At 54.7% G+C, this 27,313-nt stretch overlaps 1 protein-coding gene across 1 annotated transcript; it reads left to right on the top strand.

Annotated features, from left to right (window-relative positions):
- Positions 1-258: 258 nt before the first annotated feature.
- On the top strand, positions 259-27,313 carry LOC124231465 (receptor-interacting serine/threonine-protein kinase 4). Its single transcript, XM_046648266.1, has 8 exons — positions 259-489; positions 10,723-11,014; positions 16,127-16,275; positions 17,846-17,895; positions 20,099-20,257; positions 21,383-21,486; positions 22,668-22,929; positions 24,843-27,313. Exons 1-8 carry the CDS (start codon positions 308-310, stop codon positions 26,000-26,002), a joined length of 2,358 nt encoding a protein of 785 aa, XP_046504222.1. The 5' UTR covers positions 259-307; the 3' UTR covers positions 26,003-27,313.

Below are 27,313 nucleotides of genomic sequence, written 5' to 3'. Positions count from 1 at the left end.
GCAGAGTGAATTATTACAACTGCTTGCGACTACAATGGCCTACACACGCACACCCACTCATATACACACGCACGCGCGAATACACGCAGGCCCGCAGGTGCGCGCGCCGCCCGGCCCTGAGCACGCTCTGCGCCCCCAGAGCGAGCGCGGAGACCCCAGGCGTCCGTGGGTCGGCGTGCGGGGACCCGGCCCCGGGGGGCGGGCCCGGCGGAGGGCGGGGCGCGCGGCGGAAGTGAGGTCGGCGGGCGGGGCGCGCACCTGGGCACCTGGGCGGCCGCGGCGGGCCGGCGGCGGCGAGACGCGCGCGATGGAGGGGGAGAGCGGGAGCCCGTGGGCCCTCGGGCTGCTGCGCACCTTCGACGCGGGCGAGTTCGCGGGCTGGGAGAAGGTCGGTTCGGGGGGCTTCGGGCAGGTGTACAAGGTGCGCCACGTCCACTGGAAGACGTGGCTCGCCATCAAGTGCTCGCCCAGCCTGCACGTCGACGACAGGTCAGCGGCCCGGGCGGGGCGTCGCGGCGCTGGGCGGCCGGCCGGGAGGGCCTCGCGGCGGCGGGCCGGGGTCGGGGGACTTGGATTCCGGGGTTCTCCTTCTCTCCTCCTGAGTGGTCTCCGAGGCAAACCGAGCGCCGGGCGCGGCCGTGAGCCCCAGGCGGAGTCAGCGCGGGTTGCGCGGCCGCAGGGACGCGGGGACTGGTTTGGTGAGCTCCGGTCCCCGGGCTCTGGCTCCTGGGGGGCACCTCGGGGGCTCGCGTTTGGCCGAGACGCTGTAGGGTGCCTGGTGGGGCCACCTGGCTTCCCGTGAGGCCCCAGATTTTCAGGGTCGCGGCCACCAGAGGCGCGTCCGGCCCGCCCGGGACCCACCTGGGCGCTGCGGTCTGCGCCCGGCTTAGAGAAATTGCCGTGTGGGGATCTGGGCTTTGTGAGTGAGTGAGACTCCGTTCGACTTACTTAGTAATTTGCGTTGAAACACAAATTGGTGTAAGACGGTAATTATTTCGGTCGGAAGCGCTGGCTTGCTTGGCCCAGGCTCCCTCGGCGCCCGGGCACTTGCGCGTCGGCTCTCCGGGCCGTGGGCCTGGCCGTGGGGTCGGGGAGGTGGCCCGGGGGGCTCGTTCCGCCCAGTGCTTCCTCGCCTCACGCCCTCGTTTTAGCTGGCTTAATTTCGAGGCCGAGCCTCTGGGGAGGGGCCTTGCGTTAACCCGCTTCGTGGCCGTGCCATGGCGCCCTCCTGACCCCCAGTTTCCCTGTCCGAAAGCCTGGACGCAACTTGCCTATCCCTTCCTAACGGGGGTGCTCAAGTTAATAAAGACAATTGCAAAGGACGCAGAGCCGCTCCAGTTAAATTCCCTCGGTCGATCATGGTCTGTGCGTGATTTAGGGGTAGCGCTGGGAGGATGGTGTCCAGAAGCAGCTCCCTTTTTTGGATTTCGCCGTATGTGGTTGCGTTTTAATAATAATAATTTACGTGTGAGTTTTTCAGTGGAGCACATTTAAATTACTTGTATGGTGATTTTGTATTCTGCTTAGAAGTTAGGTTGTGTTTGCGTTCAGTATGGAAATCCCTCTGATACAGCCAGGCCTGGAAGCTCACAGACTCAGAGCAGCAGCTCCTTTTAAACTCCACATAGCCTTTGCTGTCTCAGAGACCCGATTTCTGATCCGCAGCTTGTTAAGTGATGGGGCCTCCAAAACCCAGCTTTTCCCCTGGAGCATGGTGGGGATGCCCATCTCTGGGGTGGCTGTGTGCGTCCCCAGGACTGAGGTATACAGAAGGATGGCAGTGTGTGCTGCCACGGCCAGCAACACTGAACAGGCCCTGGGGAGAAGAGGCCCCCGCACTCTCTGCCTTTGCGTTTGTGTCCTGGCCTAGGCGCTTACACGGTAGAGCTATTGCAGTTTTTGTTACAAGCCTCAACCCCTGTGTTCCTTGGAAACTTAATCAGAGTGGTGACAAGTGTCATAAAAATATAAGTAACTCAAAGGTGAGATGCTTGTGAAGCTGTGCAAACCCTTCCTCCCCTCGCTGTGCCACGTATCCTGGGAACATCTCATGCCGGGAGGGGCACTGTGGTTGTTTTGATGGAATCCAAACCACTTTGAATACCAGCCAGTGGTTAGATCCTGAAAGGCAAGACCTTGCCCTAGGGGTATTTTTACACTCCCCGGGACATTTGTCTGATGGAATCTTCCAGTCCAAGCGAGTTTTATTCATCGGGGCAGTTTTAACACCAATTTCTGGTATTGGAAGGGCAAAGTAAACAAACCTGGCCCCAGGCTGACTCATCAGCCTGCATCTTCAGAATCTGTTATTTCCAGCCACCAGGCCCTTGTTTCTTGGGTGGCCCAGTGGCAGGTAGGGTTTCTCCATTGGAGGCGCGTCACTTAGGATGTTGCATAGTCTGGTTGAAAAGTGTTTTGTCCTTTAATTGGAAGTCTTTTCCTGCCCTGCCCGAACTAGGCAGGTGGTGGCTTGTCCTGGGTGGCTAGGTCCCGGTCACCATCACCCAACAGGAAGCAATCCACCTCCTGCACTTTGCCGGGCCGGGTAGGGCGGGCTGGAGTTCTGCGTTGGCAGCAGTGGGTGATTTTTTGAGAAGATGGTCAAACCTCGGTTCTTTGTAAAGAAAACTGGGTTAATTATTGAGTGTATTCAGCTTCAGGTCCTGAGAGGAATTTGTGTCGCTCCCGCCGCAGGGCAAGAGAAACTGGTCGCATCGCAATCCTGCAGGGTTGCATCCAGACCTTGGAAGAGTTGTGCTGCTCATCCTGCCAAATTCTGGCAGTTTGGTCTCAGTGCGCTTTCAGGGAGCTGCCTCCCATCGTCACCCCGCTGTTTGCAAGATGTTCCCTGGAGTGGGGAATAGGACTTTCCTGGGGGCAGCCCCCCGGGGCTGTGGGCCCCTCCTGGCTGTCTTGAAGGATGGCATCTCTCACCAGTGCCACGAGGGCTGGGCCTTTCCTTTCCCAGGGCACATGGAGTCATTTGTGGCCCCCTCCATGTGTTACTTGGGGACCCACCGCAGGTACAGGTGTAGGCCAGGCTGATTTTCATTGGCTGCTTGTCCCTCCAGGCAGGCCGGGGTCCCCTGGTCCCCTGCTCCTGCCCTTCCCTCGGCCTTATGCCACCCTTTGGGCACAGCGGGGCGTGATCCCCAGCAGCCGCCCGGGACCATGTGAGCATGTACTTCAGTGTGGGAAACGTCAGGGGCTGCACAGCACCCTACACCTCTCAAAGATCCCAAGGAGCAGAGAAACGCCTGCCAGGGGGGCTTCCAAGGGGACCTTCGGAGAGTCCACAAGAGACGCCCCATTGATCTGTTTCCTGCTCCTTAAGGGCATGTCTGCTGGCTTTGAGGAGACGTGGCTCCCTGGCTGGCCCTCATTAGGGGGTCTTGGGGGCCAAGGCAGAGTCTAGGGGTGGGGACATTCCATTTAGACAAGAACAGGTGACCCCAGAGGCCCCATCTCTTCGTTCCCTCGGGCTCAGAGGAGGCTCTGCGTAGCTGAGGGCCTGGCCCAGGCGGCGGCCCCAGCAGCTCCAGCGAGATGGGCACCGGCTGGTCGGGACGAGCCTGAGCAAACCCAGGGTTTGTAAGTACAAGCTGATGATCGGACAAGCCCGATTCTTGTCAGTTTTAAAAATAGCAGTGTGGGAACCCCTTGGAGGCTCCCAGGGAACGTCATTGGATTGGCGCGCGCCGGGCAGGCCTTGCCGAAGGCTCCGCTAGCAGACGGCCAAGCCACTTCCCTCTGCCTCTCCCACAGGGGACCCGCTCTCCCTCTGGGTCCCCCACCTTCCGAGCTCTCTCTGCACCGAGTCTTTCCTCTCCCTGCAGTTGACTGCTTCTCTGCCTTCCTAGACTGCATCCTGGGCCCGTTCTCGCCTTTTTTCCCGGAGAAATGCTTCCAGAAGGGGAAGCCTCGACTTGCTGAGCGCTCGGACTGTCTTTGGAATTTGTGACTGAGCCGGGAGGAGAACCCCGGAGCTTCTCCAGAAAGCATCTCTTAGAAATGATCGGTCTGGTGATATTTCTGATGTTTCTCCCTACCCCCGATGCCCTCCTGGGATGGGGGAGATACAGCCCTAAATGAGAACGAAAAGTGGAATAATGTAAGTGCTCTTGAGACAGTAGCTTTAACACATGGAACCCCAACTTGGTCCTGTTAATGCCCAGATATTTTCCATCTAGGACCAAGAGGGGGCCCAGAGGTGGGGGCGCTTTCTCCATTCCTGCTGGGAAACACAATTAATGACTCTCCCCAAGCGGGCGGAGGAGACATTTCTGAAATGATGACCGAAGAGAACCGTGACGCCAGTCCTACTGAATTATGCCTAATTGTAGGGACGCTTTTAGCGCGTCATGATTTTTAGGTTGTTTTAATGAAGACTGATGTCAGTGGATTCGAGTGGCCTTGAACTTCCCTCCTAACAATAAAGGATGGGAGTTGATGATGGTGCCACCAGGACCAGGACTGTGCGCTCCAGGGTCCCCACCCAGCACTTGGGCCCTGGCACTGCTGGAAAATCTCTCCAGGTCCTAAAATAATAATGGTAATCATAGTCATGGATCTACAGTTCCTTTTGTGTTGTCATCAATGTGAACCAGAAACACGGCTTCGAGGAAAAGTGTATTTAAAAAAAATAATTGCCATTGACTAAAAAACAGTTGCTGGTTGCTTTCTGCACCAGGAGTCTTTTTCGGTCTTTTTCCTCGGCTCCTGGAGAGGGCCCGGTTCAGGCTTATTGAATTGCAAATGCTGCCGGGGACATCAATAGGGGAAAGGCTGAGGCTGCCCGAAGCCATTGGCAACCAGCAGGGAGGGTTTGGGGGAGGCACGTCCCAGCGGGGTGTCCAGGAGCAATTGAAGAAAGGCCAGAGGATGGAGGCGGCTGGGTTTGAGCTCAGGGATTACTAAAATCGAAACAGGATGAACCTTTTTTTTGTGCCCACCTTTCTGAACACAACCAGTACTGGCATTTAGGGGGCCCTGGCCAACCTTGTTCCCCAGGCCTGTGCCAAGCAGCTTACCTCCTGTCCCCTTAAACTTCCCGCTGGGCCATCCAGGGACCCGCTTTCTCACACTGGGGAGGCCTGGCAACAGGCGGGTGGGGTCCTCTCTGCTCTGAGGCATTTCTGATTGAGCTGTCATGAAGGAGGTAATTTTGTTCCTGGAAACGATGACTGATTTTCCAGGATAGCTGGTTTTCCTCGACGAAATGATCAGTTGTGCAAAGCCTGCCTGGCATGTGTTCCGGTGAGGGTCTGGGCTCTCTCAGAACGTTCCAGCCTTGATCAGCTTTCCGGAGCAGACCAGCACCGGCCGGCCCTTTTGTTTTTTTGACTAAGGTAAATGGGGTCTGTTCTGTGGAAGGACCTGGGGCCTGGGAGAGAGCAGCGGACTTGCCTACCTCGATGCGGTGTGGGGAGAGACCAGCGATCTGCCAGCATGGCTCTGGAGTCGCTAATGAGCTCGGCAGTCAGAAGTCACCCTGGGTTTATGTATGAAGCCCATTGGGCAAATGGAAGGAAACACTTTATTTGCAGAGTGGCTCAGAGCTTCCACTTAATGCAATTGTAAAATACGTGTTTGTTATCAGTCAGGGTTGGTGTGGAAGGCTCGTTCTCAGGATGTCTACTTACAGGGGAAAATGAGCCTTGTGCACGGCCAGGCTGTAAACACCTGAACTGTCAGTTCGCAAAAACCTGAGGACCGGGAGGGGAGCCTCACACTGTCTCCCACTGGAAGTGGGTCTCCATCCTGCAGCAGGACACATGCCAGTGCCATGTGAGCGCAGTGTCCCTCGAAGGACATACACTGGTGGGGGGGGGGTGCTGGCCACTTTTTTTTCTTTTTTTTTTTTTTTTTAAAGATTTTATTTTTTCCTTTTTCTCCCCAAAGCCCCCTGGTACATAGTTGTATATTCTTCGTTGTGGGTCCTTCTAGTTGTGGCATGTGGGACGCTGCCTCAGCATGGTTTAATGAGCAGTGTCATGTCCGCGCCCAGGATTCGAACCAACGAAACACTGGACCGCCTGCAGCGGAGCGCGCGAGCTTAACCACTCGGCCACGGGGCCAGCCCCAAGGGGGGGGGGTGCTGGCCACTTTAAAAGAAACTAAAAGCAGTAGGAAAAGACAAGTCACAAAACTGATACTTAACAGGAAGCAGAAGCAACAGCTGGAACTGAGCCCCAATTGCAACAGCTGGGGAGTGAGTGACTGTTGTGAGAAGCGGCGGTTGTATGCAGCAGTATAGTGTAGGAGAAAGAAGATGGCCCACGGGTGTCATGTTCTCTCTCCTTCTTAAATGACCGGCTTCGTTTTAAAGGCTGCTTGACGTTGGCACCCAGCCCTTTCCTCTTCCAGATGCCTGGAGACTGGGCACAGGGTTGAGGTCTGCCTCCATGTGGTCTCGGGGCCTGGCCAAGCGGGCCGAGGCTGTGGGGAGGGGCTGGCCCACCAGGATGAGGTACTAGAACCTGTCAGTCCAGAGTTTCCACCCGAGGGAGGGAGCAGCTCTTTGGCCCTGTCCAGGGACCGCCAGAGGCTGGCGTGGCACTCTTGTGGACGTCTTGCTTTCCATTAATTGGCCCTTTAACCAGATGCTAAGAAAGCAAGCCATGTTAGACTCAGGTTTGTTTTATCATCATGTCATGATTCGCTCTTGATTCTTGTTTCACTTATTTCTAAGGCCAGTGGGATTCTTTGCTCCTTGAGCCTGTTCAAAACCAAGCTCTTGACCCCCACCCAATGACTCCTGGTGGAGATCCAGGGTCGTCCTTGCTGCCTCTCTCTCCTCCACATCCAATCAGTCATGGAGTCTTAATGATTCTCTCTGGAAAATGTGCTCTGTGTCTGCCGGCTTCCTGCTTCTCCACATCGACCAGCGGGGGGTCGGGGGAGGGTGCCCACCCTGAGTGCTTTGTGCTCAGTGCAAGCAGAGCTCAGGTGCTGCAGCGTGCCGTAAACAGTGTAATCTGAGGCTCCTCCTTGCCCGCTAGCCTTCCTCCCTGGAAAATGTTTCCGTAACCGTAAGGGCAGCTGGGAGCATGTTGTAGTCTCGAAGAGGAGATCAAATCAGTAAGAAACAGACTCGTTTTGTTGGTGCAGTTTTGGACTCTCCAGCAGGCTGGGAAATGGGAGCAGGTGCAGGTTTGGGTGGGGGATGTGGGCAGGTACATCCAGGCTCCAGAAGAGCCCCTGCAGTGGGAACAGGCTGCCTGTGCTGGAATCTGCATTCTGGGGGAGTCCCCGGGGCCACCCCAGCTTGCTGCCTGCATGGCAGTGTCCGGACAGTGGAGCTACGCGGTTCCCAGCTTGACGAGGGCATGTCTGGGCATATGGTTCAGGACTTTTCCTGTAGGAGCTTATTAGGAAGCAGGTTCCTCAGCACCCACCAGAAACCCGATCTCCAGAAGAAACAAATTAATGTTTTTAATTGGATATATTTGACAAGTAACATTGTGTAAACTTAAGGTGCACATCGTGTTACTTTGATACATTTCTATATTGTAATATGGTTGCCATTGTAATGATATTTATCACAGTACATATTATATTATTTTCTATGTTTAATAAGCTGTATGTTAAATCTCTGTGGCCATTTTAGTACTTGTTACAAGTTTGTCTCCTTAAACACCATCAGTCATATCCCCTGACCTGCATCCCCTGGTAACCACCGTTTTACCGTGGTGGTGGTTTTTTTTTTTTTTTTTTTTAACTATGTTTGATTTTTTTTAGACTCCACATATAAGTGAGATCATACAGTACTTATCTTTCTCTGAGTTATTTCACTTGGCATAATGTGCTCAAGGTCCATCCATGTTGTCACAAATGACAATTTGTCCTTTCTCGTGGCTGAATAATACTCCATTATAGATACAGCGCGGCTTTTTTATCCATTCATCTGTTGATGGGCATTTGGGTTGTTTCCATATCTTGGCTATTGTGGTTAATGCTGCGGTAAACATGAGGATGTATATATCTCACTGAATTCCTTTTTTCATTTCCTTTGGGTATATTCCCAGAAGTGGAATTGCTGGATTGTACAGTAGGTCTATTTGTAATTTTTTGAGGATGCTCATATTGTTTTCCCTAACGTTTGCACCAATTTGTATTCCCACGTGTAGTGTATAATGGTTCTCTCTTCACACATCCTCACCAGCACTGGTTATCTCTTGTCTTCCTGACAGTGGCCATTCTAACAGGTGTGAGGTGATAGCTCATTGTGGTTTTGATTTGTATTTCCCTGATGTTTAGTGATGTTGAGCATCTTTTCATCTGCCTGGTGGCTGTTTGATATCTTCCTTGGAAAAATGCCTATTTAGTTCTTCTGCCTATTTTTTATTGGATTGTTCTTGTTGTCATTGTGTTAGTTCTTTATATATTTTTGGATATTAACCCCTTATCTGACAACGTGATTTGCAAAACATTTCTCCCGTTTCGTAGTCTGCCTTTTCATTTTGTTAATTGTTTCTTTGCTGTGCACAAGCTTTTGAGTTCGATGTTGTCCCATTTGTTGAATTTTGCTTTTGTTTTTTGTGCTTTTGGCATCATGTCCAAAATATCTTTGCCGAGAACAATGTCACTGAGCTTCTTCCCTATGTTTTCTTCTATGTTTTATGGTATCAGGGCTTATGTTTGAGTCTGTGATCCATTTTGAGTTAGGTTCTGTGAGTGGTGTGAGAGAGGGATCCAGTTTCGTCGTTCTGCATGTGTTTCTCCATTTTCCCAGCACTGTTTGTGGTGTTCTTGGCTCCCTTGTCGAATATTAGTTGATTGTAGAAACAGGTTAAAATTAAAGTAAACTCTGGGAGTACTTAAGTGGGTGATTCTAGACTGTCGTAGTTTATTTTAAATTTGGCTGAAATGCATTAGCTCAGTCTATACCAGAGGTTCTCAGACTTGGCACTGTTGTCATTTTGGGCTGGATGGTTCTTTGCCTTGGGGCCTGTGTTATGCCTTTAGGATACTGAGCAGCATCCCAGGCCTCACTTGCTGGATGCCAGGAGCAGCCCCCAGCTGTGACAACCAAAAAGTCTCCAGACAGCACCCAGTGTCCCTGGGGGACAAAGTTACCTGTATATGACGATCACTGGTCTACACCCAGGGATCCCTGAGACACCACTGTGCAGCCCCTTAGTGTGTGCTCCTAAAGGTCTCGGCTCCCAGCTACAGGGGTTGGACAGGCAGGCAGAGGGGCTGAGATACTGGCCAAGCCCCGGGGCCTGGGAATCTGCATTTCAGCTGGTTCCGGGGTGTTTTCTCCTGTGCCCGTGTTTGAGATCTGCTGACCTAGATTGCACGTGGTCGAGCCCTGTCTTCTGGGATTCAGCCTTTTTCCCTGGATGCACTGTGGGACTTTTGACCCGTGATGCTAACACAGACCATGACACTGGGATTCTGGTTTTGTAAATCCATGGGCTGCAACAGGAAGTGACCTTAGACCAGGGTTGGCAAACTTTCTGTGAAGGGCGAGAGGGTAAATATTTCAGGCTCTGCAGGCCATAGGGTCTGCGTGGCAGCTCTCTTCTCTGCTGTGAGTGGGAGAGCAGCCACAGCCTATGTGGACGTGGGTGGGGGAGACTGTTTTCCAGTTGAAGTTTCTTTACAGAAAGGAGGTGGGCTGTGGACAGCATTTGACAGCTTCTCAAAAGGTTAAATAGGGACTCTCACATGACCCAGCAATTGTGCTCCTACGTCTCTATCCCAGAGAATTGAAAGCAGGGACCTGAACAGTTATTCATACACCTCTGTGTACAAATGTACAGCATTAGTCACAATAGCCAAAAGGTAGAAACAACCCAAGTGTCCGTCAACAGACGAATGGATCAACAAAATGTGGCCCATCCATCCAATGGAATATTATGCAGCCATAAAAAGACATGAAGTTTTGATTAGGCTGCAACATGGATGAATCTTGAACACATCATGCTGAGGCAAGTTCATAGAGGCTGCAAGCAGAAGAAAGGTTACGAGGGGCTGGGAGGAAGGAGTGATTGTTGAAGGGGGGCAGAGTTTTTGTTGGGGATGATGAAAAAGTGTTGGGTGTGGACAGTGGTGGTGGTTGCACAACATTGTGAATGATCATGATGCTTTTGACCCTTAGGAATGGTTAAAATGAGACATAGTATATTATGTATATTTTGCTACAATAAAAAATGGTTTAAAAAAAAGGTAGCTTTGGACAGCAGTCTGCAGACCCCAGATTTAGACTAACGTGCCGTTAATTTAAGTGTGAGGTTGGATTCAGGAATGGGGGCCCAGCTAGAGTGCTGGGCTTAATGAAGAAGGTGAGCTGGGTTCTCTGGATGGATAATTTGTTACAACTTTTAGTTGAACCTAAACTTTTCTTCCTTCAACCCAAGAAAAGGGCTTGTCAGCGTCGACTTCCTCATTCTGAGGCCCCGGGTCATGCACTGGCTCAGTGCTCCCTGAGGGTTTCAGGTAATCATTAGAATTTCTTTCCTTCTCTCTTATAATCACCCCACCGTGCACACGTGTGTTTGAATAGCTGTGGGAATGAAGACTTTGGAAGACCCAGAATTTGATTGACGTTAAAGTGAGCTCTGTGTGTGCGTGCATGTGCGTGCACTTGCACATACATGGGTGCCTTTTAGTAATTTTCTCAGCCGTATGGAGCTGGTTGTCCCTTGGCCACGGTGCTCTGCGTTGGTGGCCAGGTGACCACTGCGTGTCCCTCATGTCTTCGAACTTTTCCAGGGAGCGCATGGAACTTCTGGAGGAAGCCAAGAAGATGGAGATGGCCAAGTTTCGCTACATTCTGCCCGTGTACGGCATCTGCCAGGAACCCGTGGGCCTGGTCATGGAGTACATGGAGACGGGCTCCCTGGAGAAGCTGCTGGCCTCCGAGCCGCTGCCGTGGGATCTGCGCTTCCGCATCGTCCACGAGACCGCGGTGGGCATGAACTTCCTGCACTGCATGTCCCCGCCTCTGCTCCACCTGGACCTCAAGCCCGCGAACATCCTGCTGGACGCCCACTACCATGTCAAGGTAGGGACTCGATGGTGCCCTGGGTGGGCACCGGGCAGCCGGCGTGGGGAGTGCTTTCGGAAGGCAGGGAAACATGGTGTTGAGGGGTCGAACCTTAAGGTCAGTTTGAGGGTGGAAGAGGGGAAAGTTGTTGCGAGAAGAACTTGAAGCAAAGGCCTCTCTCAGCACAGGACTCCCCAGTCTTATCATGCTTGCTATAAACACCCCAATATGTGCATCTGGAACACGGACCCTTATGAACACGGGTCACTCCCAGGGGTGGCCACCTGCACTTGGCAATTATTAATGTCGTTAGGTTGTATTTCTTTAAACATGTCTCTCCTTTGGGAGGCCTTTGTGTCCAGGGTTGTCCTGTTGCCCACACCCTGGGGGGCACACGACAGGGGTTTTTCCCATGCCGTGACGTTCGCACCCTCGGGAGGCCCGGGGTTCTGTGCTGGCCCATGAGATGAGGTGCCCCGGCCCTTTCCCTTCCGCTCAGGAGAGTGTGTGGGCCTGTGAGTGCATGCAGGACCCAGGAGTGATGGCCCAAAACCCTCCCGGTTCAGCAGGGGCTCGCCCGCTGCTCTGACACCAGGCTATTTGGGGCTGCACACGGCTTGCAGGACCCCTCCCTGTTGGCCTGAGGAGCAGGCAGGGCCTGAACTCAGCCTGGCTCTGCCCCTGGCTCTCGCTGGGCCTCAGTTTCCTCACCTGTAAGAGGAGGGGTGGGGCCTGCTGGCATGCACACATGCACACGGCCGCTCCCTGAGCCCGGAGTTTGCAGCAGGTGCAGCGCTGCCCGCCGAGCCAGCCTGGGGTGGGTAGGGAAGTGCATTTTCATGTCGGACAGTAGTTACAAGTTGTCCCTCAGTAGTAAGATTTTAGCGCAAGACGGAAGTGCTCTCCTGCTGAGTGAAGCAGGAAACCCAGAGAATGGAGGCAAGCTCTGAAGGTTTGGTTTGAGTCGGCACTGTGGTGGTCCCAAGTCTGTGCTGGAGTTCCAGGATTCCAGGGCATCCTGCCTCCTTCCGCTTGGTCGTCCCGTACCCCTGAAAACATCACAGAGTTGTCACTAGGAGTGTGCAGTCCCGTGGTCACCACGTGGAGAGTGAAGCCTTTGGTCTCAGACTTGAATATATACATGAAACAGGAGATAATGACAGGTCCCTGCTGTGTGCCAGGGGCCCCACCTCAGGAGCTGCCCCAGTCTGCAAAGCAAGGTTCCCTGGGGCGGGGGCCTGCGGCTCACAGGGGTTAACGCATGGGCCTCTGTCCCCCAGTTGTAGGTCATCGAGCAGAGGTTAGAACCGGGTCTGCGCCCTCCAGAGCCCCCTGACCTGCTGCCGTATATGAGATGCTCACAAATATCATGTGGCCCTCGGTGTCACGAGGGCAGAGTGGGTAGCGGGCAGTAGGTGTCCAGGCAGCCCCTTGGGGTTGGGGGGATGTTACTGGGTGGGACTGGGTCTTCAGAGAGTGTCAAGCTTTCCTGCTCAGGAGTGAGGGCGCGGGCAGGAGAAGAGCCTTTGTGTGTAGGAACCAGCCCAACGAAAGTCATGGGAAATTCTGGGGTGTTGGGGGAGGGCAAGCAGGAGGCATAGGCGGATTAGGATGGAGGGTGCGTGAGGGCCTTACCCTCGTCTTTAAGGATGCTGAACTGCTGTTGTCATAGAGGCTGCTTGGAACGTGCTTAGGGAGGCCACCGTGGGAGGCTCACCAGATCCTCAGACGGGTGTGTCTGCAGCCATGTCCCTTTGAGGTGTCTCTCCAGAGTCACAGGTGGACATTGGCCTGGCTGGGCTTTTATCTCAGTTCATTCCCTTTCCACTCTCTCTGCTGCTCTGCTAACGCGTCGTGTGGGATGTTTGGGGTTGGGGGGGAAGATGGGTCCCTGAGAGGATCACAGTGACATCTTTCTTCTAGGTGTCCTCCTTCGGAGCACAGCCCCCTCCCCCACTGTGTCCCCTGCTGGTAATCCCTCTCTGTCATTGTAAGGGGTCCCGTGATGAGAAAGTGCTTGTTAGCTCAGTGCCTGGCCTGGGGAAGTGCTGGGTGAGGGTTGGTGCCGTTGGTGTAGGTATTTTGTGGCCAGTAGGTAGTCATCTTTTCCATGCTGAGGATGTTAACCTTCATTGTGGAGTTGTCCGCAGGGCTGGGTACACAGCAGGCACTTAATACTTGCTCACTAGGAGAACAAGTACTGAGGGCTGTCCAGTGGCGTAGTGGTTAAGTTCGTGTGCTCTGCTTTGGTGGCACAGGGTTTGCAGGTTAGGAGCTGGGGAGCGGATCTGCACACCACTCATCAAGCCACGCTGTGGCGGTGTCCCACATACAAAATAGAGGAAGACTGGCACAGATGTTAGCTCAGGGCCAATCTTCCTCACCAAAAAACTACAAAAGGAAAACGAGTGTTGTTCTCTGTCTGGCCCACGGGTGGCTTGCATTCCTTGTCGGTCATTTCTGTATTGCCCAGCTGGAACACGTTCCTCTTCCTCCTGTGTTATAAACACCTGACTTGGCAGGCCTGGCCCGTCAGGGCAGTTTTAGTAAATGGCGGAGACTCCTTAGGGAGCCGAGTGGCCCTTTCTGAAGGATCCTGGGAGGCTGAGAAAGGGAGGGGGCAAAGCCTGTGTGGACCGGTCTCCGAGGACAGAAAGCAGAGTGATGACCGGGCAGAGGCAGACACCCGCCCGGCTTCCCGAGCTCCTGGAGGCCCAGGACCAGCAGTGCCTAGGTGACTGCCTCACGCGGCTGCAGACAAACAGAAAATGTATTTGCATAACACGTTTCTTTCCTTCTCAGAAGTAGCTGACTTGGGGGCAGGGAGGCAGCGGGGGCTCCAGGTCAGCTGGTGCTCCCCGTTGATCTTCCCGGATTTCTAGGCAGATAGTCAGTGGTTATTTCAGGCAATAAAACTGTAATTGGAAATCTTGAAATCATCAGTTGTCAGTCCACCCCCATCCCTTGTGCCTCTCAAGACTCCCTTTCTGTCCCTAGATAGGATGATCGGAACTGAGAATTTCCCAGCAACCACCTACTTTGCCAAGTGTACTAAGATGCTTCATAATCGATTGATGCTTGATATGAATATTAAATGTACTAGATATCAATATTAAAATAATAATTTTCACGTAGTGGTAGTAAACCCATTTCAAGTTGAAAATGAGATAACTTGACTTAAAATCTCAGGCTACTTCTGGCCCAGTTTGCTCAGACCAGACTATGTTCAGAGGGATGCTGAGGGTCCTGTTCTCCTGGGGTCTGAAATGGCCGTTGTCTCTGGGGCAGCACAGCCCTGACCATGCCCCTCGTTAGTCCCATCCAGCTGGACCTGGAAGGTGAAGGGCCCACATCTTGGGGGGCACCTGTGAGTGCTCAGCTCTGGGCACTACTGAGGCGGATGCTAACAGGGAAATGCATTTGTAAATTATAGGGCATTTGCTGTTCCCAGGGATTGTGTGGTGTCCTCCTGTCGAGGAAGCGGGGGGCAGACGAGGCAGGCCCTGGGCAGGACAGGTGAGAGAGAACGGAACAGACACCCTGCAGGGTCGGGAGTTGGCAGCCATCAGAGAATTCTGATTTCCGAGTTTGCTTTTTGATGCCAGAGCTGTTACATAGAATTCATGCTTATTTTCCTTCACCAAATATATTTTCAAGTGGCTGACTTTGTCTGAAAATGGCAGAAATGAAGAGAAAAAGCTGCCAGCAAGGGGGGCAGTGGGTACCAGGATCCCTGCATTCCAGTCCATCTTCATTTCTGAATCTTAAAAGGTTCAAGCTGCTGAGAGTTTTGAGCTGAAACTTGTTTTGAGATTCCCCAGCCCCGAGCTGCTTTACCGATCTGCAGACTCGGGGTGATGTCCCTTCCAGTGTGAGGAGTTTCTTGAAGACCAGAGAACAGACCTTGCCAGGGGCCCAGAGTGGGCCAGACCACTCTGTAGACCCACGCCAGTCCTGGCACAGCCTGGCTGCAGAAATGGAAGCCGGGTCCAGTCTGGCGAGCTTCCTTCCCATCACCTCCCAGCAGATGTGATCAGAGAGCCCTTGAAGGACCGAGTCACCAGTCCTAAGTTCTCCCCGTGCTCCGTGGTGGTGGCGCCAGGCCGTTGGCTCACCCATGGGCACCGTGAGCCCAGAACCCAGGGCCTGACTCAGCCCCGTTTCCTATCCCTCTGTAGGTGTGTTTGAGGAGGAGCCCCGGAGTTAATTAGAAGTCTTAAAAAAATGCGTAAGCCTTGAAGGAGCACCCAAAGGGGCCATTTTCCATGGGCACCCTGAGTCCCTTACTGCCAGCAAGTGTGGCCCGATCCCACACACGCGGCTTCCGGGGGCCTGCTTCACACCAGGAGGTGGGGAGCTGGAGGCAGAGCCTGCGCCCCTTGGGGAGTCCGGGATGGCTTGCTTCCCCCATCCATGGGTTCCAGGAGCTTTCTGGAGACCTTTGCCCAGAGGAGACGAGGAGGCGGAGGAGTGGGTCTGAGCAGCTGGGTCCAGGTGCCCCTCAGGCGGTGGGCCTGTGGTGGAGGAGATGCACGTTTGGTGAAGGAGCCAGCAAGTGTCTAGATCCCGAAACGGTGCAGATGGAGGACCAGGTTGTGTGGTGTGTTTTGCTTGCTTTGAAGGGCTTCTGAAGGTGCCCTTCCCTTTAAGGCACTTGGACTTCCCCTTAAGGAACCTGCTGCCACTTGCCCGCCTGCCCAGCTGGGGCGATTGTGTAACCGCTGCTCTAGCACCCGGCTTCTCACGTGTTGTCTGAGAACTCTCAGGGCTGCCTTTTCCCTTCGTGCCCTTGGGGGCTGTCGACCACAATGGCAGACTTTGTGCCTGACAGAAGTAGGATTATATTTCTTCTGGAGTTCTCTCCCTCTAGTGAATTCCTTCCTTAAAGTGTCACCTTTTCCCCCATGCATCAAGCTCTTGATGGCCTCAGGCTTCGTTCTTTCTAAGCCAATTGTGCCTGCCTGCCTGCCTGCCCGGGGGAGCTCAGGTGATGGCTCTCAGGGGCTGATTCCCGACTGTGCTGGTACGGACGTGTTGGGGAGTGCGCCCTCCAACACTGCAGAGGGGAGGTGTTAATAAAGCATCTAGAGTAGCAGCTCGCTGAGCCTCCTTCCCACTGCTCTGTTACAGATTTCCGATTTTGGGCTGGCCAAGTGCAATGGGCTGTCCCACTCGCACGACCTCAGCATGGATGGCCTCTTTGGCACCATCGCCTACCTCCCTCCAGAGCGCATCCGAGAGAAGAGCCGGCTCTTCGACACCAAGCACGATGTGTACAGGTGTGTGACAGGTGTGCAGCCCCCGGAGCCCTTGCGTGCCTGGCCCCGCGGGGGGCTTGTACCTCGATTCTTAAGCTCTGAACGATTCTTCATGCTCTGAATGGTGCTTTTCCCAGAGGCCCCTTGGTGCCATCAGACATGAGGTTCAGTCCAAATGAAAGGGTTTGGGGTTTTGAGCTGGTTGTTGCAGGCCACCTCAGGTAGACAAGAGACCGCTGTCTCCTGTGGGTGCTGCTGGCCAAGGATGCAGAATGTTAATGATTGGAGCCAGTTATGTAACTAGACTGGCTGCTTGCACACTGTGAAAGCTCTAGTATTTTTAAGAAACGTGGGTTTTTACAGCTTATCTGCTGAAAACCTGCGGCTTTAAGCAGTCTGCATGTCTGTATGCATGTGGATTCGGGCTCTCTGAAATCCAGTCCCCTCTGGGCCAGCATCTATTCTCCCAAGTGTCACTTACCTCTGACAGAGGAGTGCAGATGTGCTGGGGACTGTTCACAAAACACCGTCCGTGGGATTTATGTCCTGGAGGATAAGCCACGAGTCATCCGATGCCTTCCTTTCCGAAATTGTAAAGGTCTTAGTCACTCAGACTCCTAGGAGAAGAACAGAGAGAGGGAGTGTGCGGGCCTGCCCTCAGCCCCTCCTTGTGGTTCTCGTCTTACACACGGTAACTGTGACCCTGAGCCCTGAGCACTCGATCTCGGCTTTCTTGTCATCGCCACCCACCGCCTGGAGTCCCGGTGGACTGGTTTGACAGTCACCATTGTGCGTGTGTTTAGCTGGGCTTTAGCTGTACATCTGCTGGTGAAGGGATCTTCAAGGGCCAGTCACAGCTTGTCGAGTTTGGGGACAATAAGATTCCCTGTTTATTTTAGAGTTGAGTGTTTCAACTTTTGAACTTGCAGATTTCAGTTTTCAAGGAAGAATTCTTGCCTCTCTCTAAACAGCCACCGTCAACTCAGCACAGGGTGTTGGCTCAAGGTGTGCACTCCTGGTTTTGTTTTTTTTTTTTTTAAAGTGTCAGATTGAGCTCTTTTTTGTAGTATCGAGTGATTTTATATATTACGCATATATGTGGATAATTTCCAACAACCGAGACAGGGCCTTGGGAGGCTCAGCGGGATCACCACCTCATTTTGCTGTGTGCTGTCTTCAGTAGCCCTCTGATGGAATCTCCGTGAGCAGGTTGCTCGCAACACCCAGAGCTGTAGTCAGCATTTTGAGGCTCAGTGCTTGCGAGAAGACGGTGGTGAATTCGGGAGGCATGGGCGTTCTCCCGCGAGCCGATGGTCTAGTCACAGAGCAGCATCCTTCTGGGGGACCCCTCGTGCTGCTGGAACTTAGGTCTCAGTTGGCAGGGTTTTGTCTGTTTAGCCTCTGAGCTATGGATGTGGTGTGACCCACAATAAGAGTGTTTGCTCATTTAAAAAATTCACGAGAAAGTCTTGGTGTCATCTTTCTCTCCGAGACTCTGGAGTGGTTTTCTTCAAGCTTGTGGCTGAGCGTGAGATCTCGTGACCTTATGTAAAGAGGTTCACAGACACTGACGTGCCCGATTTCCTTCCAGCTTCGCCATCGTGATGTGGGGCGTGCTGACCCAGAAGAAGCCATTTGCAGGTGAGTGGCCTGGACTTGGGGCAGTGGTCCGGCTCTCCTGGAGCCACGGAGGGCACTCTCTCCCGTGGTGAGGCTGCTCTCTCCTGCCCAAGAGGTCCACATGGAGACCCACAGCCCACCTCATTGTGGGCTTTTGTATATGCTGACAAAGTGCTCCTGTGGTGTCATTCCCATCCAGGAAAAGGCACCGGTCTGCAGGGGTCTGTTCACTGGATTATTTTTTTAGGTGCCAGCTAATTCTTGTGTTGTGTGAGATATAATACACATCACATAAAATTTATCACTTTAACCATTGGAAGTGTACAACTCAGCAGCATTAAGTACATTCACAGTGTTATATAGTCATCACCACTCTCTAGATCCAGAACATTCTCATCACCCCAGAAGAAAACCCCACGTCCATTAAACAGTCACTCCCATTCCCCCACCGCCGGCCCCTGGCAACACTCATCTGCTTTCTGTCTCTGGATTTGCCCGTTGTGATTGTTTCCTAGCTAGTCCTTCTTTAATTTTCTAATGTTTAATTGTGGTAAAATACACATAGCATAAAACTGACCATCATTACCATTTCTAAGCGTCCAGTTCAGTCATGTGAAGTACGTTCACATGGTCGGGCAACCAGTCTCTAGAATCGTGGAGTGGATTTTGACACCCACGGGTGTACCCAGGTTGCCACCACCTGGCTCAAGCTCTGTAGCATCCTTTCCCCCTTCCAGGCAGCCGCTGTTCTGATTTCTGTCCTCCAAGCTTTGCTGCCTTGACTTGGTTTATTGTAAAAGTCAACCACTTCTTCACTTCTTTGGAGAAAGATTCCCTTTTCCTCTACAGGCGTCTCTGGGCTACTCATGATATTTTCTGGTTTGACCAAAAATACCTAAAAATGCAGATCAGAGTAAATGCATGGCCCCCAGGTCTGGGTGCCATTGCTGGTTGAGGTGCAGACTGGGGCCAGCGTAGAGTTGTGTCTCTACTGTCTTCCCAGCAACCCCCCGTCTCCCTCCCTGCCCTCCTCCATGGAGGTCTGTGGTCTGAATTCTTTTTCGCGTGGCAGCATGCCAGCCCGACGTGAAATTGTCTGACGGATGCAACACCCGAGGCCAGGTTCACGATATAAAGGCCAAGAGGCGAGGCCTGCGTGCTCTGTGGCTTGGTAGATAGCGGAGTGCAGGGTGCAGGAACAGGAGGCTCGTGAACTCTCTCCATCTGTGTTCGGCAGTAGAAAGCCTTGCAGGTGTTGGATTTACTTTGATTTTATTGAGAGGGCGTGCTGGGTTTTGGACATCTTGAGTTATCATGGAGATAATGTGTAGATACCTCAGATGGTTATTGCACAAGGTTTAACGGGAAAGTGAAACAAAACATGGGAATACAGTCCTGGCAGCCGTCGGGGACTCCGGGCCAACTTCCCGCACCTGCTGCTCTGCGTCTGCTGCCCGCTGAGGTCCCCCGCGTGGGCATGCTGGGAACCATGGGGCTGGGGACGGCTGCTGGAAACGAGGAGCTCAGACGCAGCTTGATGGACAGTGTGGTTTTAGGCTGAGCAGAGCAGAAATCTGGCCCATCGGGGGTCACCTTCGCCCCCAGTCTGTGACCAAGATGATGATGATGACGGCAATAATGAGTCCAGGCGTGCTTGTGATGGAGTTTAGAAAGGAGGACAGGTGGGGTCCCACGTTATGAATTGTGGGGCGCGAAGGCCCCCATTTGTGTGCCCTGAGGAGAGGTAGGCATCAGAATTCAGGCATTTGTCCATCATTGCAGGGAGCTTGGGTCCGCTTGGGGGCTGGATGATGTGGCTCCACGATTTCTAAGTGTCCTCTCCCTTCAGCAGGCACTGCCCACTGCGGAACATGTCTCATTCGATGTTTTCCTCCTTTGAACTCGGTTTTCCTTTGAGTTCCATGCCCAGAAAGATCTGCTCTGTGATACAATGCACTGATTTCATTTGATAGATCAGAGGTAGTTGCTAAAACCTGGAAAATAGAGAACACACGTGCCCTGTAAGACTAGGGATGAAAGAAAGCTCTGTGCTTTGCAGAGGAAGTCACGTGGTCTCCCAGTGGTGGGGTGCAGGTGGGGAGTGCTCCAGGGGACGAACATTGAGGGCTTCACTCTGCGCGCTCCTCGTCCTTTCCTCCCGGAGGTGAGAAATCGGCCCCCAGCCCCGCAGAGCTGTGCTGACGCGGGCGTGTTTCCTTTGCAGATGAGAAGAACATCCTGCACATTATGGTGAAAGTGGTGAAGGGTCACCGCCCGGAGCTGCCGCCCGTCTGCAGACCCCGGCCGCGCGCCTGTGGGAACCTCATACGCCTCATGCAGAGATGCTGGCATGGGGATCCGCGCGAACGGCCCACCTTCCAAGGTGAGCGCTCCACCCGAGGGGTCCCGGCCTCGGGGCTCCCTGGAATGTTGCTGTTAGATTGTTCTGCTGGTGTCACAGGGGACAGAGTTGATGACCAGGATGGGGTGGGGAGGAGGCCGGATGGGGAAGGCTGTGCAGAGACATGTGCACCCAGGTGAGCCCTGCACGAACAGGTTGGCACCTGCCTGAGGCCCTCCAGCCCTCAGGACTGGGATGGGGTGACAGGAACTGCGTGGTCAGCTCCAGCCGCTCACCCCTACCCCCCGCCCGGGGTTGGGCTTGCTGCCCAGAGGGACCCATACTTGGTGGTTCAGGGTCCGAGGCAGCGATGTGCCTTTTAGGGACTGCTGTGACTGCTGGCCTGAGGCTTCCTTTGCACTTCTCTTGGGGTCTTGTCCCCATGGAACAGATGTGTTGTTTGGTTAGAAAAATGATCCTTAGGAAAATGAAGATGATCACTGCATTTAAAACACATGGGGAAGGGGCTGGCCCCTGTCCAAGTGGTCAAAGTTCTGCATGTTCTGCTGTGGTGGCCCGGGTTCACGAATTTGGATCCTGAGCATGGACCTACTCCACTCATCAGTCAAGCTGTGGCAGCATCCCACATACGAAATAGAGGAAGATGGGCACAAGATGTTAACTCAGGGCCAATCTTCCTCAAGCAAAAAAAGAGGAAGATTGGCAACAAATGTTAGCTCAGGGTGAATCTTCCTCAGCAAAAAAAACAAAACAAAACAGCAATACTCAGGGAAACAACCTGAATGAGGTGCTGGGTGCTGGCAGCCTAGCCATCAGGGGGACTCCCGCTGGTGGGTCTGGCAGATGGTCCCCTGATGTTTCCCTGAGGATTTTTGGAAACTGCAACAGCGTGGCTCCTGCTTGAGTCTGACCCTGCAGATGGTTGCTGGTGGGAGGCCTGGTTTGGCCCATTCGGAGGCCCCAGGCGATTGTCTGTGAGTTCAGCGGGGGGCCAGCAGCGTGGGAATTGCGGTGCAGACCGAGTCCACCAAGACGTGTGCCCTTAGGGTGTTGCTTCTTCCATCCCCAAGGTTGCACGTTTCAGTAGAGCTGTACTCACGAGTCCTTTTCTGAGTGACGTGCCCTTTCTTGTTTTCTCCCCAAAAGAAATTACTTCTGAAACCGAGGACCTGTGTGAAAAGCCTGACGAGGAGGTGAAAGAGATGACCCGAGATCTGGACGTGAAAACGCCGCCTGCGCCCAAGAGCGAGGTAACGGGCATCGCCCGCAGGCGTTCTTTTTGCTGCATGGGCCTCGGGTTGACTTTTCCGAACCTCGGGCCTCTCCTTTCTGCACACTCCCCTGCCAGCCTGGACCCCTCACCCCTGTTCTGTGGCTCGGACCTGCCATCTGAGCTCCATCCTGTGCCAGGAGGCCACGTGCTTGCTTCTCTGGTGAACCAGTTCTGGGAGTCCTGTGCTTGGTGGCAGGAGGGCAGGCCCTGTGGCCACCCTCGGTGGCCCCAGAGTCATTTTCTGCCCAACTGCGTCCATCCCCACCCTGGCTGTGGTCACAAATGAACAGTGCAGGCCTGTGCTGGGCGTTAAGATGCCGCCATTGGCTGCTCTTTGCAGCAGGGGATGGGAGGCCCCTGCTGGGCCCGGTTGGGGGAGTGGGTGTGGGGTCTGGGGGTCTTTGCACTCATGGCTTGGGGGCCTGGCACTTTTTAACTGCTCATAAATGATTTGTTCCCTGAGTGCCACACCGGTGACGTAAGATGTGATAAGAAATTATGCCAGGCCTAACCCAATACCTGTAAGGTAACGAGACTCATTGGGTGAAGCCTGAGAAGCTGACTTCCTGACATGTTCTCTGGTGCTGGCGTTTGTCCCAGGCCATTGGCGTTAGGCTGGGAGCTAAGCAAACCTCTGTGGGGCACTCAGCGTCTGAACATGGAGGGGCGTGTGCTGGCTCCACTCCTTGTCCTTGTCCACATGGCCCCCAAGCCAGACTCGCACGGCTCAACGGAGGCCTCGCAGGTGGTCAGGGACCCAGCTCCCTCCTCTGTTTCTCACCCTGCCGACCCGTGCTGGGCGGACACAGCCCAGCACTCAGGCGTCACGCTTAGGCAGCTTATTTGTGTTCTGCCTTCTGTCTGGATGGCGCTCTGTGCCGTGCCACCGGGCAGGTGGGGCCCTGGCAGCGTGATGCTGGACTTGCCGTTTTTATCAAGTCCACTTTATCTTCCAATGTCGTTCCCGTTGGTGGACCCAGCGCGTTGTCTTTGGGCTCCCTGGCGCCGCGCGGATGGTAACGGGGAGTTGAGTCCCCTGCTTGGCTTACGGTGCACCCACGTGTTCCCCTTCCTTCCTCCCATCCACCCTTCTTCCTCTGCCTCCCCGCTCGTGTCGTGGATGGGGTCTCAGCCACCTCCCTCTGCTCGTCCTTGCAGGCGCCCGTGCCCGCGCCCCTCAAGCGAGCCTCTGCCCCGACCTTCGATACCGACTGCAGCCTCTCCGAGCTGTTGTCTCAGCTGGACTCCGGCATCTCTCAGACCCTCGAGGGCCCGGAAGAGCTCAGCCGCAGCTCCTCCGAGTCCAAGCTGCCCTCGGCCAACAGCGGCAAGCGGCTTTCAGGGGTGTCCTCCGTCGACTCCGCCTTTTCCTCCAGAGGGTCGCTGTCCTTGTCCTTTGAGCGGGAGCCTTCGACGGGCGGTGAGCAAGGACCCCACACCCTGGGGAAGAATGAGCTTCATCATGGGGCTGGGGCGCGCGGGCAGGGTGTATGGTGTCCGTGAGCGACTAAAAAGGATCAGGCACCCCCTTTCTTGACCACGCAGTAATTCTTTGTTTTCTCCCTCCCTTCGCTAATTGGTTTTGGGGGTCAGTGGCATAGTTAGTTCACTGAGCACAAAGCACAGATGGACACTGGCTGGGCAGCTCTGTGGGGTGTCACGTAAGTGTAAGGGAATGGTGCCACGCACCTGCTTGTGCGTGGCGGGGGGAGGGGGGTCTTACCTGTGCCCACACCCAGTGCAGGCTTCAACCTCAGGTTTGCAGCTTGAAAACCCCAAGCTGCATCAAGGGAGCCCAGTGGGTGAATCGAACCCCACACCCTGGAGATCTCTCTCTGTTGATATCAGCCCTGCACCCCTTTCTCAGACAGTGCTGGGTAAATAGCCCCATGCTTTCTCGTTTCTGGGGTCCCCATCTACTACACCTGTGCATTGTAAGGGGTGACTTATCCTGGGAGGTTATTAGACCCTGGCCCCATCTATATGTCTCTATGCTGCCTGTTAGGTGGGACCCTTCTCAGTTAGCTCATCCTGTCTTCTGATGTTAATTTTGATAGGTTTTCTTTTTAGAGGGTGTTTTTTTCCCTTTCCCTGCCCTGAGCGCTGGTCCTTGGGTGTGGGGGCTGGTGCTTACTGTAGCCCCTCGCTGCTGCCTGCGAGGATGGGCTGTGGTCACGTCCTGCCTCTCAGGAGGCTGCAGCCCTGGGAGGGGAGGACAGATGCTCACGCTCGGGGCTGCACTGCAGGGGTGGCCCGGTGCTGGAGGGTCGTGGAAGGGGTGCAGACACCAGGAGGAGGGGATGTTTGCTTTTCCTGACGAATCGAGGAATTCCTCCAGGAAGGGAGCACTTTTCCCGGATGCTGTGGGCCTCCTGGGATTTTCAGAGTGGAAAATTTGAGGTGAAAGAGGGCATTTAGGGTTGAGAAAAGACGGAGACACAGAGATGGGGAAGGCTCTGGCTGGACAGCCAGACGGGAGGTAAGCCGTGAAGATGAGGTAAAAGGAAAGAAATACCCCGTCTCCCTCGGAGAAAGATGTAGAACTTTCTGTCTGGATGACGTCTTCCTACTTAGGGAGGATCAATTCCTGGCCCAACTCAGAAGTCACAGTAAAAACACCAGGTCCAGACTGGGTTGATGGCATTCTCTTAGTTCCACCCCGCACCCCGCCCTCCCAGGCAAGTCCCCTTGGCAGTGTTTCTTGCGAGGGCATATTGTTCAATGTGAATCAGGACTCCAGACAATGCAGGAGAGTTTTTATGTTAAAAACCCTTTTCATGGCGAATAAGGGTCCTCCTGAAATCGGAGACTCAGTCCTTTGAGGGTTATCGCAGGAAACTTTCTAGTGGTGTTGCCGGGACGAGAACCACCATTTGGAGGATGGGCTGGGAGCAGGCAGGTGGGCCCTGGAGGGGTGTCGCTGGGGTAGGAGCTGCGAGCTCTCGGGTGGACTGGGGGCTGCACCGGTCTGTGCCCTCCCTCCCTCTCTCCCTCCCTTCCTGTTGGTAATCACTGCCATTTCTGAGCACCAGCAGGGGCCTGAGTTTTACATTCTTGATCTCATCACGGCCCTACAGGATGGCCAGAATGATTTCTGTTTTGCAAATTGACAAAAGAGCACCTTGGAGACGTTAACTGACCTGCCCAAGCTCTCCCCCTCCCCGCTAGACCCAAGATTAAATCAGTGCAGACAGCACAAGACTTAAGCAGTTTCAGGTGAAAAGTGACGTGGCGGCCGTGGGGAGGTGTGGGCCCCGTTAGGACACCAGCCGGGCCTCGGGGAGCCTGCAGGCGAGCAGCCTCTCCTGACCCCTGCGTCTGCTCTGCCCGCAGATCTCAGCACTACAGACATCCAGAAGAAGAAGCTCGTGGACGCCGTCGTGAACGGGGACACCAGCAGGCTGATGAAGATCCTGCAGCCCCAGGACGTTGATCTGGTCCTGGACGGTGGCGCCAGCCTGCTGCACCTGGCTGTGGAGGCCGGGCAGGAGGAGTGTGTCAAGTGGCTTCTCCTCAATAATGCCAACCCCAACCTGACCAACAGGAAGGGCTCCACCCCCCTGCACCTGGCCGTGGAGAGGAGGGTGCGGGGAGTCGTCGAGCTCCTGCTGTCCCGGAAGATCAGCATCAACGCCACAGATGAGGACCAGTGGACGGCCCTCCACTTCGCGGCCCAGAATGGGGACGAGTGCAGCACGCGGCTGCTGCTGGAGAAGAACGCCTCCATCAATGAGGTGGACTTCGAGGGCCGGACGCCCATGCACGTGGCCTGCCAGCACGGGCAGGAGAGCATCGTGCGCATCCTGCTGCGCCGAGGTGTTGACGTGGGCCTGCAGGGGAAGGACGCCTGGGTGCCGTTGCACTACGCCGCCTGGCAGGGCCACCTGCCCATTGTCAAGCTGCTGGCGAAACAGCCGGGGGTGAGCGTGAACGCCCAGACGCTGGACGGGAGGACGCCCCTGCATCTGGCCGCCCAGCGGGGGCACTACCGCGTGGCCCGCATCCTCATCGACCTGCGGTCCGACATCAATGTCCGCAACCTGCTCGCGCAGACGCCCCTGCACGTCGCCGCGGAGACGGGGCACACGAGCACCGCCAGGCTGCTCCTGCATCGAGGCGCCAGCAGGGAGGCAGTGACCGCGGAGGGCTGCACTGCCCTGCACCTGGCTTCCCGGAACGGGCACCTGGCGACTGTCAAGCTGCTCGTGGAGGAGAAGGCCGATGTGCTGGCCCGGGGGCCCCGGAACCAGACGGCGCTGCACCTGGCCGCCGCCAGCGGGCACTCGGAGGTGGTGGAGGAGCTGGTCAGCGCTGACGTGCTCAACCTGGCCGACGAGCAGGGCCTCAGCGCGCTGCACCTGGCTGCCCAGGGCCGGCACGCCAAGACAGTGGAGACGCTGCTCAAGCACGGGGCCCACGTCAACCTGCAGAGCCTCAAGTTCCAGGGCAGCCACAGCCCCTCAGCCACACTCCTCCGGCGGAGCAAGACCTAGTCTGCTGCCCACGGAGACCGGGGCCCTGTGCGGGGTTCTTGTCCCATCGTCATGTTCCCCTGAGGGGACAGAATGACACCACACTGGTCAGCTTCGCTCATTTGTCAGTGGCCTGGCGGAACATTGACCGAGCGGGCTGTCAAGAGGCAGGGGGTTGCTGACTCCTGATTCGTGCCGGGCGTCTGCTTGGGCGTGTTCCCCCCTGGATGAAGTTGGTTAGGATGTGTGACCCGTCCACCCCTCAGTGCGCCTGGTGTCAGAGGGACGATGGGTCGGAGTCATTTCATTGGGCTCCTTGCTCCTGATCTTGGCCCCTCGGTGACAAAACCGCGGGCAGGATTGGGTCTGCCTTGTCCTGAGCTGAGCCACCTATGATTGCTCGGGGCCCCAGCTGGGGAGGCAGACGCCGGAGGAGCTGCCCTTTGTCTTCATGTGCGGCCGCAGGGCACGCAGCCTGTTCCAGAAAGTTTAGTGGGATTCTTGTTTTAATAGAATATCTCTGCTAGATGAACACAGTATCAACTGTTGCTTTAAACCTGTTCAAAATGTTCAGATCATTGGATAGTCTGGTCTGTGAGGAATGAGTATAAATTAATAAGGTTGGTTTTTAAAACAAAAAACGGTGATCTTACCAGCCCTTATGTCTCCAGATGTGTCCTTCCATCAGTCCTCGTGGGCGGCCACATGCCTATCTTCTTGCTCTCATTCCGTTCTTACGGCATAAAATGCTTTTTGAACTCCAGAGCCAGTAACCTCAGTTTTGGACTAAAAACAGTATTACCGAGGTGGAGGAACCGCCTTCCTCGTCGGTTTCTTTCCAGCTCTGATTTTCGGTCGGCTGGCTGGCTGTGCTGAACGCCCCTGTTGTGGGGGCTCCACGGGCGTGTCTGACCTGCCGGACAGACGGCCGCACCACACAGGAGCCCCCCCCCCCCCGGCCCCCCCCCCCCCCCCCCCCGCACACTCCTGGCTGTAAAAGATTAGATTAGCCTCATTCCTCATTGTCACGTGTGTCCCACGTGGTGCCCCCCGAACACTGTTGTTCGCGAGTTTGCTGCAGCCTGCAACCCCGCACGCACACACGCCCGTTGCCCGGCGTGCGGTACCGAGATTGATGTTAACGTACCGTGTATGTTAATGTGAATCTGTGGGCAGGGTTCTTCTTTTCTATGATAGGAAATATCCAGACTGCTTAGAAGTGGCTATGTTTTAATATGCCTCCTGCTTTTAACTCCCTTGTGCTACTGTTATATAGAACATGTAGAAGAAACAAAGTTCTGTTTGATGTCAATAAAGCAAAGTACTCTTCTA

Source organism: Equus quagga, chromosome 21 (assembly GCF_021613505.1).
Source record: "Equus quagga isolate Etosha38 chromosome 21, UCLA_HA_Equagga_1.0, whole genome shotgun sequence".
NCBI classification, from domain to species: Eukaryota; Metazoa; Chordata; class Mammalia; order Perissodactyla; family Equidae; genus Equus; species Equus quagga.
This window is presented reverse-complemented; position numbering and strand designations above follow the sequence as displayed.

What these genes read in the sequence shown, in the direction of transcription:
- LOC124231465 (XM_046648266.1), top strand. Translation starts at nt 308, where the DNA reads ATGGAGGGGGAGAGCGGGAGCCCGTGGGCCCTCGGGCTGCTGCGCACC. An exon ending in AGCCTGCACGTCGACGACAG is followed by an intron (nt 490 to 10,722) that starts GTCAGCGGCCCG and finishes GAACTTTTCCAG; the next exon opens with GGAGCGCATGGAACTTCTGG. An exon ending in GCGGGAGCCTTCGACGGGCG is followed by an intron (nt 22,930 to 24,842) that starts GTGAGCAAGGAC and finishes CTCTGCCCGCAG; the next exon opens with ATCTCAGCACTACAGACATC.